This window comes from Oxyura jamaicensis, chromosome 26 (assembly GCF_011077185.1).
Source record: "Oxyura jamaicensis isolate SHBP4307 breed ruddy duck chromosome 26, BPBGC_Ojam_1.0, whole genome shotgun sequence".
Lineage (NCBI taxonomy): Eukaryota > Metazoa > Chordata > Aves > Anseriformes > Anatidae > Oxyura > Oxyura jamaicensis.
Window position 1 is genome coordinate 2,142,742 of NC_048918.1, and position 14,070 is coordinate 2,156,811.

Genomic DNA, 14,070 nt, shown 5'->3' on the forward strand with positions numbered 1-14,070 from the left:
AAAAAAAAAAAAAAAAAAAAAAAAAAGCTATTTTCAACTATCAACAGTTCGCAGGCTGGGGGAAACACTGATTTCCAGCAGAGAGAGGTACATTTTCTGCTTTGAATCCTGCTGTGCTGGCCAAGGATTGCTCTGCAAGTCACAGCTAGCTCAGTAGTCCAGGCAAAACAAAAGATCACTGCCTTCACCTCATGCAAATGTTTAACCTACGCTTAAAATCATCCTTTGTGCATTCTGGTCCTTCAAAGAGAAAAGGGATGGGGGCAGATTTTGTTTGAACGTTACCATGGGCTGAGTGGCAGGGGGGCACAGAAAGTGCAAGTCTCCGCATTGATTTGAGTATTGGGACTGCACATCACAGTCTCTGCACTGTGGATGGAAAAGCCACTGGAGATTTATAAGACTATAAAACACAAGGAGGAAATATTTTTCCATCCCGCTGTGAGGGTTTTCTTGCCAGACTCCAGAGCAGCAGTAATATTTCAACTCATACAGACAGATTTTAAAAATGGCATTTTTTTTCCAAAGCTCACTTGAAGTTGAGAAAGCCACAATGCTTGTCAGGAGGCACTAAAGATAGCGCATTATTTGTCATCATTCTTTAATCAAACGATCCCAGTCATGTTTTCAAACACAGGCAGGGAGCAGATCTCATGAGAGGCACCATTTCAAAGCAAAGTAGGCATCTAACCCACTTCAGTTAGCCACGTCTTCAACACTGTGAAAGCTCACCTTCCTGGTGAGCTATCACAGACTGGCTGGGTACAGCATCCATCACAGCACCCGATGCAGAGTTCATCCTACAGCCACAGATCTGGCCCAAGCTCCCTGGCTATCAGGCAAGCAGAGTACGTCAAAAAAAAAAAAAAAAAAAAAAAAAAAAAAAAAAACAAACTGCCCTTCCCCTTCCTCCCGCCTGTAGAAATCCTTCCCGCGTTCCCCACTGGGAGCAAAAGGCTGTGCTGGTGCCATGGGTGGGGATGGTGCAGCGGGACAGCAGCTGTCCTCACTGTGCCCTTCCCAGTGCTGTGAAACTGCAGTGGTTTCAGAGAGGGAACGGGGAACAAAGCAGAAAAGCATGTCTTGGAGTAGACTAGGAGGATGCTATTCTCCTTGGTGGTGACCTACACCATGATTTTGGCCCACAGGCACATGGAAAACACATCTGAGATCTTGGCCCCATTCTCTTCCAGCAGCTTCTCCTTCAGCCAGAGAACCTCTGTCTGACTCTCGGAGCACCCAAACCCTGCTCAGGGTGCAGCTCCAGAGGGATGTGGGTGCTGGCCCAGCAGGCTATGCTCCGAGCACAGTGCAGTCTGGTTTCATAAATCCCATGGATCCAAAGGCTGCACGCATGGAGCATCAGTCTGCCTTTAAGCAAACCCAGGACTGGGAACCTCCAGGGTTACAAGCACGACACTACAATCTCAAGAAATCATAGGATATGAAATAAAGCAATGATGCTCTGTCTTTTTTCTTCTGAACCATTTGGTGGTGGTGGCAGCGGTTGCTAACAATTTTGTGCTGCAAGTAGAGGCTGAGAGTTGTCTTTGAACAAAGCTCCAAAGTCCTTGTTGATGAACTAACATCGGACGTGGCCTTCCCAGAGAGCTTCCATTTACGAGATGCATTTGAAGGCTTTGTTTTCTGTAACCACATAGGCTAGAGCATTTCTTTATTTTTTATACAGCATGCTGGGAGGAGGGATCTGCAAGTCACACAACTCTGGGATCTGGGGTTCTTATGCTTCAAATATTGGGAGTAGCCTAAAAACAGAGGGGTTGGCCACACTGCAGCCTGCCAACTTTTACAAGACATCTCCACGCCTTCTTCCTCCCCAACAGTGACTGCAGGGGACAAACTGGACCCCAGCAGATAGTTTGAACAAATGGGCTGGGAAATGGCTGGGAAGGTCTATGTTGAGGACAGGCAGTGAGAAAAGCTTCTGGCCCAGCTAGCCCTGATGCCCCTGCTCGTTCTTCTTCAAGCAGTGTTTCTCTCTTGTTTTCTCCCAGATGACCTAGATGTGGATGACCTCCAGCTGGACCTTGAGGAGTCAAAGCTGCACCCCACTATTCAGTGCACACCCAGCCCCGGTGAGCAGCCAGGGAAACCCTTTTCTTTGAACACAGCTGGGCTCCTTCGAGCAGCTCAAAATCCCCAGGCTCCCATGACCCTTCCTGAAGTGTCTCACAGACATGAAGACCACGAGCCTGAAATGCTGGGCCTCTGGCAAGTGTGGGGGCAAGTGAGGAGGACAACTTCCTTCTCCCACTTGGATGTAGCGGCCCTCCTAAAAGGAGAAAACAAGGGCATTGTATCCCTGACCAGATACTGTCGTATGCTCCTTTCCAGCCTTTGGCATTCATTAGGCATGGGGCTCGCGGGGCCAGGAGAGGGCTGGGACTTGCACTGCTAGAGCAGTGTGGCAACTTCTTGGTTTAACTTTGGGTTTTGTTTTCTTTCAGGTCCCTTCAAGCCTTGTGATCACCTGTTCGAGAGTTGGATCATCCGCCTGGGAGTCTGGGTCATCGTTCTGGTCTCAGTGCTCTGTAACGGGCTGGTCATTCTGGCTGTCTTTGCCTCTCCCAGCTACCTCTCTCCGGTTAAGTTCGTCATCGGCTCCATAGCTGGAGCCAACATGCTGACCGGCATTTACTGCAGTATGCTAGCCCTCGTTGACGCCCTCACCTACGGCCAGTTCGCAAAGTTCGGCGCCAGGTGGGAGACTGGCACGGGCTGCAGGGTGACAGGGTTCCTGTCAGTGTTTGCCTCCGAGGCTGCCATCTTTCTGCTGACGTTGGCTGCGGTGCAGTGCAGCATTTCAGTCTCCTGTGTGCGGGGCTACAGGAAGGCACCCTCCCTAGGAAAGGTCAAGGCCGCAGCCCTTTGCTGCCTGTTGCTGTCCTCTGTGGCTGCAGTTCTGCCTCTTTTCTCCATTGGGGAATATGGAGCATCCCCTCTGTGCCTCCCATATCCCATCCCAGACGGGAAACCCACCACCCTGGGCTTCACTGTGGCCTTAGTGATGACAAACATGCTCTGTTTCCTGACTATTACGGGCACCTACATCCGACTCTACTGCAACCTGTTGAAGGGGGAGTTCAGTGCTGTCTGGGACTGCGCCATGGTCAAACATGTGGCCTGGCTGATCTTCACCAACTGCCTCCTCTACTGCCCAGTGGCCTTCCTCACCTTCTCTTCCACACTCAACCTCTTCCTCATCACCCCAGAGGTCATCAAATCCGTCCTCCTTGTGGTCCTGCCCCTGCCCGCCTGCCTGAACCCCTTGCTCTACCTGCTCTTCAACCCCCACTTCAGAGATGATCTCCGCCTGCTGAGGCAGAAGAGCCAAGACAAGAGGAGCTACCCCCAGTCCTGCGGGGTCGATGACATGGAGAAAAGTTCCTATGACTCCACCCAGGCTCTGGTGAGCTTCTCTGACATCGACCACATATTTGAGACACCCGATTCCCTGGGAGTGCACCCCATCCTCGACAGCTACAGCTTCCCCTCCATGACGCTTGTCCCCTGCCAGCAAAGGGTGGGCACCAGGGGGAAGGAGAGGGGCTACTCCGAGCATTGCCCCTGCCTCAATGACAGTGAGGTGCTGATCGCTTCAGAGAGCCGAGAGCCAGCCGGCAGCAGCCTCCGGATAGCCTTCTTCCCCTCCCCTCCCACGCCGCCCTACACATCTCACTTATAAACCTCGGAGTAGCCGTGCCCAACAGCCCCACACCACACACTGAGGGCCAGCCCCAGGGCTGGGTGGCCAGCAAGGTGACAGCAGGCTGCTCCGTGTAAAGCACCAGTACAACCCATCTACCCTCACCCCCCATCATTTACGCCTTGGCAACAGGCATAGCACTGCCAGCTGCCACTCGCCTGGAAGGGCTCCGACTGAGCTCCAGACACTCAGGGCTGGCCAAGGGAGGAGGCAAACCCCCTGCGCGCGTGTTTCCCCTGCTAGGGACTGTGTGGGAGAGAGCCCCACCAGCTCAGGAAATGGCTCAGGGAGACCCTCCTCCTCGTCATCCTGAAGCACCACGAGCCGCGAGGAGCCTGCAGCAAAACCGAGCGTGTCTTCTCAAGGCAAAGACATCTCAGCAAACAAAAGCCATTGCTCTGTGGCAGAAGTATGTGGAAGTGGCCGTCTGTAATGATACGGCCACCCATAGGGACCTCAGGCCTTGTCCTCCAGGGTCTTCTGCAGGCCCCGCAGGCCCCTGGCAATGGGCTTGTGTCTCCCTCACACCATCAGCTGGAAAAGCAAAGGAAATGGGTTACAAGCAGTGCACTCATTTGTGCGCCTGAGGTTTGGGCGGCTTCCATGTTGGGAGGCTCTCTCTCACTCACCGAGAGCCTCGCCGTTAGGCAGGACCCACACTTTGAGTCACTCCCAGGAGCTGGGGACGCTCAGCCCTTCTTTCAGTCTGGCCCCCGGTGTCTAACAACGGGTCTCAGAACCCCAAAGCAGCCAAATCCAAACACCTCCCCAGAGAAAGCTACGTGTTTTGCCTGAGGTCACCTGGCCAGGGTGCCCAGGGGGACACAGGGCTCCCTCCATCTCCATCACACCCTCCACCTTCACACACCCAGAGCACTCCTGGCTCCTGGTGAGGTGCAGGGGGAATGGGGCCCAGCTCATTCACTGCCCCCAAAACGTCACTCCTGGAAGGGGCTGACGGCTCCCGGGTACGTGTCCCCCACACAGAACAGCCAGTCCCCTATTTTGAGGACAGCTCACGTAGAAGGAGGGAACAGAAATCAGACTTGTGGGATGATGGTGTCAGGAGGACACAGGCCACTGCGAACAGTCTTGAATTCGCTCCCTGCAGCTCAGGGATCTCCCAAATCCATCCTCTCCATCACAATCCCTCCCACCGCTGCCCAGCGCAGCAGGGAGCCCCACGGTCAGAGCTCAGGCCCTGGGCAAAGCTTTGGTTCTGCTGACATTACTGCAGCTGTATAAGTCATTCATTCCTGTGAGATAATAAATGAGCCCCGTTGCTGACCAGTGGCTGGTTTCTGTCCTCTTGCATGTGAAAAGCACCTTGTTGGTTCATTCGGCAGCTGTCTGCCTGCCTCTTCCAGACAAACCAGGGCTGACGGGGTTTGGATGTTGTCTGTATTGCCTGAGTGAAGGCTGTGGAATTGTGTTGTGTTCACAGGAGCTGGCACCATCCTCACCACCCCTCTTCTTGAGAGGGACAAGCCAAACTGCCTGCCGTTACGCAGCAGGATCACAACACCAGTGTATTTAGGGACATCATACTAAAGGGTCTCTTATGCAAAGACAGACTCCCCAGCCAGAGCCTAGCTCTGCTTCCTTCTCTGCCCATTAGCCCTGGAGTCTTATCTTGAGAAGAATGACTCAAGAGATCAGCAATAAATCAGAGAAATGAGATCCAAAGCTTAGAGAAGAGAATGGGAACCCCAAATTTAGGTACAAAATCCAAAGCTCTGCTATAGAATCTGGGTGGGAGCTATGAAAAATAAGCCCTGTTGTAGTACTCGAATCCTGATCCAGACTTCTGACATCCTACAGATGATCAAAATCAATTCTCATGCTCGGCACATTAAAAATACTGAGTCATTTTATTCCATTTCCTCAGGGCTGCTTATGTGCACACAACTGGGAAAGACTCACACCTCTTTTTGACTTGCAGAACGAAAATGCTCTCTCAGAGGTGGGATTATCAATCCCCAGCATAAATCTAAACTCCCCAGCATGAATCCTAATTTTATAAGGAAATCCTTATCTACAAGACATCCCAAAATAAGACATTGATATAACAAGCACCACTGCATGTCACGGAGTAACAGCAGCACAGTTTGCATGGTCTGCTCAACAGCAGCCAGGAGTTGTGGAGGCAGTGTGAGCTCTTTTCACTGGAGGCAGGGCTCTGCTGGATCCCAGCCTCAGTCTGTGAGGCCACGAGGACCAGGCTTGCCTTCTGCTCACCTGGAAGGCAGCTGTGTTTACAGGAGAGGCACGTCAGGAGACATGCAAGCAGTCCCTGCCCTCTGTGACTGGTGCCAGCAGGGAAATGGCATGTGCCCTGCGAAAAGCTGTGTTGCACCAGGACAATGTACTTCTGGGGGAAGGGGATGTATGCAACTAAGAGAATGAGAAAGTTTAGGTCTGGGCTCCCTCCCTGTAGCAAGATAGCTCCTGGGTGGCAGAGGTCTGGCTGCCAAGCAGCCCCAGGGAGCAGCCAGGGTCTCGCACTATTCCTTGGGCAGTGGAGCTGGGCTGCGAGGCCCAGCACGGTCAGCGTGATGGCCTGGGTGGGCGATCCCTGCTCGGCTGGTGGTCCTGGGCCCCTCTGGCACACTGAAGGGTGTCAGGAGCTGGTGGTGGCACGCTTTGCACATGTTCTCTGCAACATCCTGAGCAAGCGAAAGGGCAAAGAGGTGTCAGGACACGCTGAAAGGGAGGAGAACGTGGCCACGCTGCCGTGTGGGTGACATTTCGGCTGATGCGTGTTCCAGGCAGAGGCCCTCTGGGTAGCTGGAGGACATGTGGAGCTGCTCTGGAAGCCATTGTCAGGGCTGGGCACCTTTGAGGTTTCCCCTGCACGTCAGCAAGGCACTGTCAGGACACCCTGAAGGGGAGAGACAACATATTTGAGTGAGGATTTTGGCCCTGAGGGACCCGGAAGCATTGTCTAGCAGGACAATGTAGGGACAGTTGTAGGCACTCTCAGATGTCAATTTTTCACTTGTCCAGCCCTCATGGCTGTAGACGTGCAACTTCTCTGAAAGAAAACCAGTGAAGCAAGCACCCTACAGTATTATTTTTTTCAATCTCATTGTTTTTTCCACCAGCATCGTGATTTCTGGAAGCCTGAGCCATGATTCAGAACTCATAGGATGGCTGCACTGCTGCAGCCATGGGAATGCAAACGATGAGCAGCAAGCTCATCAAGAGCATCATCGAGCTCATCAAGCAAGCTCAACAAGAACGTTCTGTGCTTCAGACAGTGCCCATCACCTCTTGTTCTGTCACTGGGCACCACTGGGAAGAGTCTGGCTCCCTCTTCTTTATTCCCTCCCATCAGATGTCAGGCTGCCAAAGTACTTCCTTCGACAATATTAAGCAACTGCTCATTCACTTATGACTATCATCACAAATGGACTGCAACAATCAAAGGACAATCAGATTTCATTTTTTATTTATTCCTCTCCAAAGTATTCTGAAATAAACAAAAAAAAACACCACCACCACCAAAAAGAAAAGACTCACCAGGGGACATGGGAGACACGTTCTTCACAAGGAATAAAGTTCTATGTTTAAAAGCAACATTAGCAGCACATCAAAGGCAAAAAAACTAAAAACAGAGGGCACCGGCCAACCAGTCAGCATTATAAGATCTAATTCTTCAAACTGATTAATGGTATGGAAGGAAAGTGTAAACCAAGTTGACAGCAAAGCCATCTACAAACTAAATAGGAATTTTCCCCTGTTCCCGATGACAGCATTGCTTTTACTTGAGGCGTGATTGAATTCTTTAATGTCTTGTCTCCCTTATCGAGCAGCCCGGGATAGCCTCAGACAACCTCTAGCCTGCAGGACGTGTCCCACAGCCCTGATTCTCCCCCTGCCCAGCTCAGGGACCTCCTCCTGCAGCACAGCAGCACTGCACCCTCCCAGTCTGTGCGCCCAGGTTTTCTGGTCATGCTGCAGAGGGGCAGAGGGGAAGCAGGGGGAGATGAGCAGTCGGTCTCATCCTAATATAATGCTCGTCAGAGCGAGGACACGGTGAAGTTGGGAAACCAGAAACTGGAGGGCCTGTTGTTTGGACACAGCCAAACAAATTTTGAAAAAAAAAATTCTATAACCTTCCCAGCAAGATGTAGGAGGAACGAAGGGCAGGCGCTGTGTGAGTACAGGCAACAACTAGCTGCTCCCCTCAAAAACACCATCCTACACTGGTGGTATGTGGGAAGAAGGGACCCTAAACTGCTGCCACTTCAGGGATAAAATCCAGTGCCTGCTCCACACCACCTAGGAAGAGTTGCGGGATAATTCTGAACCAAAGGGCTAATTTCATGCTGGGTGATTTCCTGAACCAAAGGAAGAGAAGAGGATGGAGCTGGATGAGTTACTTTGGTAGCAACGCTAACTTTTTCTTACATCCACCTTTTAGGAAAATACAGCCATCAGCACCACACCGAAACTGGCCTAAACCTCAAGGAAAAAGCAGATGTGAAGTTGGGTCCAGATTTCCCACTGAGGTTAAAGGGGTGCACACAAGTAGCCCTTGCTCCCGCACAGTGCTTCGCAGCAGGACTCTTCCTCTCCTTTCCTGCATGCTTTACTGCCCCGTAATAACAGAGATGGTTAACAAACAGAAAAACAATTGCACCAAAAATTCTGACGTTGTTTCAGTTCCAAGCCCTCAGGAAAAGAGCCTTTTATGCTCTTGATTTTTTGTTTCTCTCTTACATTTCTCTCCAATTAAATCAATCAATAAAAATAACTGGCTTATTTTCCTCTTCCACCTCACCCAATCCACCTCTTCTGTTCCTCCTTCTCCCACTCTCACATTTAGACCTTTATTTTTCCTCTCTTTACTTTTGGGTGAAATGAATTTCACCCTGGACACACACACACTTTAGGGGAAAAAAATAATAAAAAAAATAATTAAAAAAAAAAAAAAAAAAGCAATTTCCAGCCTGGTTCCTATGGCTTGGTTGCCCGTTGCCTCGTGGTGTCTCACCTTAAGGCCCATCCAGCCCACCCCCCTGCCATGGGCACAACACCTACCACCCAAATCCCATCCCGCCTGGCCTTGGGTACTGCCAGGGATGGGATGGGGCACCCTCAGCTCCTCTGGGCAGCTTGTACCAGGGCCTCACCACCCACACCATGAACAATTTATCCTTATATGCAATCTAAGTCTGCCCTCTCTCAGTTTAGAACCATTTCCCTTTGTCCTGTCACTACAGGACCTGGTAAAAAGTCTCTCCCCATCTTCCTAATAAGCCCACTTTATACACTGAAAGGCCACAATGAGGTGTCCCCTGAGCCTCCTCTTCTCTTTTTCTTCCCTCACAGCAGTGCTTAATGACCTCTGTTAGCAAAGCCTTGGGAGTTTATAGAGAAGTGAAATGTAACAAACAAGTGAAAAAGAGGAAAAAAATCATCATATAAAGTTCTTCATCCAAAACTGATGGTCTGTGTTCCAAACACCATGTCCAGGGAACCAACCCTCACCTCGTAATGCCTCCCACATGCTTAAAAGGAAGGCAGAAATTACAGCTGTCTCACCATGTGCATACCATAGGGTGAGATGCAATTCACCTTCCAGAAACAAGTAATTCCAAGCTGAAAATGCCCCTTTTCAGATGACATTTTTGCTCTGATGAATATTTCTTCAAGGGAAAGAAGTTGATCCTCCCAGAAGTTAGAGCTCAGGCAGGAAGAGGGAAAGAAGAAGTTAATTAATGGCTGCTGAGCTGGGTAAGATTCATCTTACCAGACTTAGTGAGTCTGGGCCATTTCTGTGTGGACTGGAAAGTTTCCAGATGATTTGAAAGGGACCAAAAGAAAGCCAACATTGGACCTCAGCTGACTCAAGGCATCCAGGTAGCTCCTGCTGGGTGCACACATTCTTCCCAGCAGCTTGGTACAACTACTCCCTGTCCTCTCCAGCGTGGTTCTGCCTCTCCTGTGTATGCACATGTACAGGTAACAGCTTGGACCTTGTGGACTTTCAAATAAAGAAAACCAATTCCATTACGTTTCTGACAGCCCATAATATTGGTGAACTTTCACTTTCTGGTGAATTCATCTCTCCCGTGAGCTTAATAATGCTCATCGTGATCTCTTATTTAACTTTATGGACACATATTATGGCTCATAGAAACATATCCCCATAAAATTTTAAAGCCCATTACGGCAGCAATCCTTCCTGCATAAAAGGCCTCGCATCCATTTTGCGCCCCAACGACCACGTCACTCAAAGCACATTGCTAGCCCCATTGCATTATGACAGTAAAAAGAGAAGGCCTTGTGGTTGTCATATTTAAACTTATACCAGAGATACGTCGGTATTATGGTTTTATTTCTTTGGGGGGGGTTTTGTTTGTTTTTTTGTTTTTTTTTTACCGGAGGAAAGAGCTGTGCAAAATACAGTATCAACAGAGAAGTCTTTACTGAAAATTTTTAGAGATATTCAGGTAAGATTCTCAAAGGACCAGATTTTTCACCAGTATATAGGCACGGAGACATCTACCTGTTAAACTTTCCTTCACTTTCATCTAGGCCTTCATTCATCCTGCATGGCAGCTTCAGAACAAATACTAGGGGTGTCTCCAAGCACGGTCATGCCTACGCACAGGCACAGAGCTTATACAGTTCTTACACCGCTGTTGCTGGGACAGCTCTTTCTTTGTAGAGGTGCTTCAGCAGACTTGGAGCCACTCCGCCCTCGCGTGGTGTGCGGCCACGGCTGCAGTAATGCATCTCTGCATCCTCCTATCAGCGTATCACAACCTCACGGCTTATTTCTGTATCATCCTTGCAAGGTCGGTAGAAGATGCTGTACTCATGGACCTTTCTGAAAGTACCTGACAGATCACACCCAACAAGCCTCTAAGCCACACCACAGGGACACATGCCATTTTGAAGATGAACAAGAGATGGCATCAGATGCTTTGTTAAGTGTCTCTCAGATCACACTTCTGAGACGTTTCCTAAAACACTCCTGAAGACGCTCCCCAACTCTGAAACCTTGATATCCAAAAGTCATTTTAAACTCTCTCAAAGACCTCACCTAACGGAGATTATTAACCAAGAAGATTTTAAAAAATCATCTGAAGTTCCTGTCCAGGAACTACTCCATGACTCCTCTGTAAGCTAGAACAAAATTCTGAACTACAGATGCAGCATACCAGAAACCACAGAACCACAGCCAAAGGCCATTTTGAAAAATATAGATCTAAGGCCCCACCATAAGCAATTTATCAAATGCCTCAGTGATCCCATCAAAGGAATATTTAGAAAATGCCTGTAGGGTACTACTGATGAAACAACAGCCTCAAGGCAGTTGTGAAGCTGCCCTGGAGTCCAACCATAGGGATTTACAGTGAACATCTTGGTGATTCTAAAATTGCCCCCAAATACCACCACGTAGAAGCTATTTTGGAAGTCATCTGTAATGTCAAAGCATAGCCATAAACACCCCATTAAAGGGACCATTAAAAAATAAAAATAAAAAATAAAATAAATCCCACAAAGCATCCAGTATTAAAAATCTTTTGTGTGATTTTTGGAAGCATTCTCATGGGGGCCTTCTGAAGGGATTTAGAAAACGATCCCTCAATTTTTACAGTGTTATTTACAATAGCTCCTTTGTGGGGATTAAGGCTTAGCCTCAATAGTTCCTTGGCAGTATTTTTGGTCTCTTCAGTGGGTTTTCACAATAGCTCCATGGTGGAGGTAGGGTATTTTTTCAAGAGGCATTTCATCCATTTTTTGAAACAGTTTACATAATGGTTATGTGACGGTGTCTTGGGGGAGGATCAGAGTTTTGATTTAAAGCGTCAGAATGATGTTAGATTTGCAAGTATTTTCCCTGTTAAGCCTACATTCATGGACAACAGCCCCCATTTTATGCCATGAAGAGCAAAGAGAAGACAGTCCTAATCAGAGGATTTCCTGCCGTCTCAGGGAAGGGTTGGGATGTCCGTATTGCAGATGGAGGTAGAGAACACTGCAATTCAGGAAGAAATTGAATCTGCTGTGAACTTTTCCATGACTGCAGACTGCAACAATCCCAAACTGATTACACCTCATCTGTGATGGTCTGTCAGTGAGACTGCCAGCTAGCTATCAATTCCCCTACAGAAAAATGTCAGCAAAGGAAGATGTGTGGGTAGCCCTCGAAGGAAGACAGCCCTGATGGGACAGCCCTGATGATGCAGCTTCTCTTGGAGATGCACCTCATTACGCACCAGTAAAGCAGCCAAGGCCCAGTGTGATGCATTTGTTGCTAAACTGAAACTCCAATCAGTCTTGCGTGGTTGCTCCTTCTAAAAGAAGTGTCCCCAACATGTGCTTTCCCCAGAATTTTTGTTTCTCTGACAAGAAAAGGCAAAGCTCTGAGATGAGAGTGAAGGTATCTCTGCTCAGTTAGGGGATGTGCATCCTTCTGACAGCTTCTCTGGGCTGCAGACAGCACTCTGACAGCACTCCTGCCCTAGACTGAGTCATGTATCCTTGTCCTCTGCCCACTCTGTCCATGCTGTTACTGTGCACACAAACACAACTAACTACTCCCTGGCTGCCCTGGCTCACTGGGACTCTCCCTTCCGCATATTTTACAGTACTCATGAAAAGGCATGCTGCCCCAGAAGGACAGTTGCAGTCTTGCTACTGACCTTTCTGAGTTGTTGGGTTTTTAATTTGTAGTTACATTGCCCTCAGGTGCAATCAGCCTGGCCCATACCCAGGGAAGTGACCTTGTGCTGCTGTGCCGATATGTTACCAGCTGGACAGCTTCCAGATCTCTTCAAGGCTCCAGCAAGCCTCTTCCAGGCATGAGAAACAGCAACAGAACAACTCCTCTGCCAAGCAGAGGGCAGTTGTCCTGTATTCTTCACAGACTTTTGTAGAAGGATGTTGAATAAAAGGAAGAGTGGAAGGCACTATGGGATGTTGTGGGAGAGCTCTGGTTGCCCATGGGCCACAACAGTGGTGACATCCCAGCTGCCTTTTGAGGACAGAGCCCAGCCTGGGTCCCTTTCCCACCACTCCCTTGACAGCAAGCATGAGTTTCTCCCCTGGGGATCCAGTTGGCCTGCTCCAGAGTAAAGCCAGAATGTAAATCAACATGTAAGAAGTGGAGGATCAAAGACTCTGGGTTCTTCCATGACTGTAGCCACAATAATCTTGCCCATCCCAAACTGGTAAACCACTGCTGAGGAAGAATCTGGAGTGGCCTGCTTCTGCTCCAAGCTTGAAGGAGAGTATGAGTGCCCAAACACTGGCCTGTTTTTCCAGGAATGCCAAGAAATCACCTCTTCCCCAAAGCATTGCCTTCTTTTCAACTGATGAACACTCATCAGGCAGTTGGCCTGGGGAGGATTAAAGGTAATTCTTAAACCAGGGCTCGTAGCATGATCTGCAATTCAGTAACTGACTTTTTCTCCTAGAAACTGCAACACAAGAATTGAAAACAGACTTGCATGTCCTCAGAGGAGCAGCCCAATGCAGCATCTAGCTGAACTCCAAGATCACCTGGTCCAACCACCCCCTGCCACCACTGTCACCACTGAACCACGTCCCCAGGCACCACGTCCAACCTGTCCTTGAACACCCCCAGGGACGGTGACTCCACCACCTCCCCAGGCAACCCGTCCCAAGGCCTGACCGCTCCTTCTGAGCAGAAATGGCTCCTCATTTCCCACCTGAACCTCCCCTGGCACAACTCCAGGCCATTCCCTCTGGTCCCATCACTGGTTATCTGCAAGAGGCCGACCCCCAGCTCCCCACGGCTTCCTTTCAGGTACTTGCATAGAGCAATGAGCTCTGCCCTGAGCCTCCTCTTCCCCAGACCAACACCCCCAGTTCCTTCAGCCTCTCCTCACAGGACTTGTGTCCCGGGCCCTTCACCAGCCCCGCAGCCCTGCTCTGGACATGTTCCAGGACCTCCATGTCCTTCTTGTACTGAGGGGCCCCTCATGAGTAGACAGGCTGTGATTTTTTGGGGTTTACTGATTTTGCAGTTTTTCTTGATTTTACTCTTTTTGTTTTTACTGTTTCATCCTATTTTTCTTCACTATCCTCGTCAATTTGGGACAGCGGGACCTCCCCCTTCTCAGCTTAACATCCTCCCCACTGCTCTGCCAGTGTCACCCCTGCACGACCCCTTTTGTGAGCAGAATTTTCCCCTGAAAAAACTCATTTTCTGCCAAAAAAAAAAATACAACATTTGGGGGGGGGAGACAACAGGAGCCCGTTACCAGGCAACCGAGCAGAGCCCCCCCCCCAAGATGGGCGGGGCGTCGCTGCCGGGCGGCGAGACCCGGGGCGGCGGCGGCAGCGGCGGCGGGGCGGGA

The 14,070-nt window shown here is 49.7% G+C and overlaps 1 protein-coding gene and 1 long non-coding RNA gene across 2 annotated transcripts in view; one reads left to right on the plus strand and one right to left on the minus strand.

The window, feature by feature from the left end:
* Positions 1 to 5,017, plus strand: part of LGR6 (leucine rich repeat containing G protein-coupled receptor 6) — a 130,129-nt gene extending 125,112 nt beyond the window's left edge. Inside the window, exons 17-18 of the mRNA XM_035347335.1 lie at positions 2,016 to 2,096; positions 2,469 to 5,017. Of these exons, the coding sequence (XP_035203226.1) occupies positions 2,016 to 2,096; positions 2,469 to 3,706 (1,319 nt within the window). The 3' untranslated portion in view covers positions 3,707 to 5,017. The remainder of the gene's footprint in view (positions 1 to 2,015; positions 2,097 to 2,468) is intronic.
* LOC118178624 overlaps positions 1 to 13,482 on the minus strand; it is a 14,804-nt gene extending 1,322 nt beyond the window's left edge. The window contains exons 1-3 of the long non-coding RNA XR_004756232.1: positions 13,276 to 13,482; positions 11,432 to 11,436; positions 10,689 to 10,692 (exon numbers count right to left, since the gene is read on the minus strand). This is a non-coding gene — a long non-coding RNA (uncharacterized LOC118178624). The remainder of the gene's footprint in view (positions 1 to 10,688; positions 10,693 to 11,431; positions 11,437 to 13,275) is intronic.
* Positions 13,483 to 14,070: the final 588 nt, after the last annotated feature.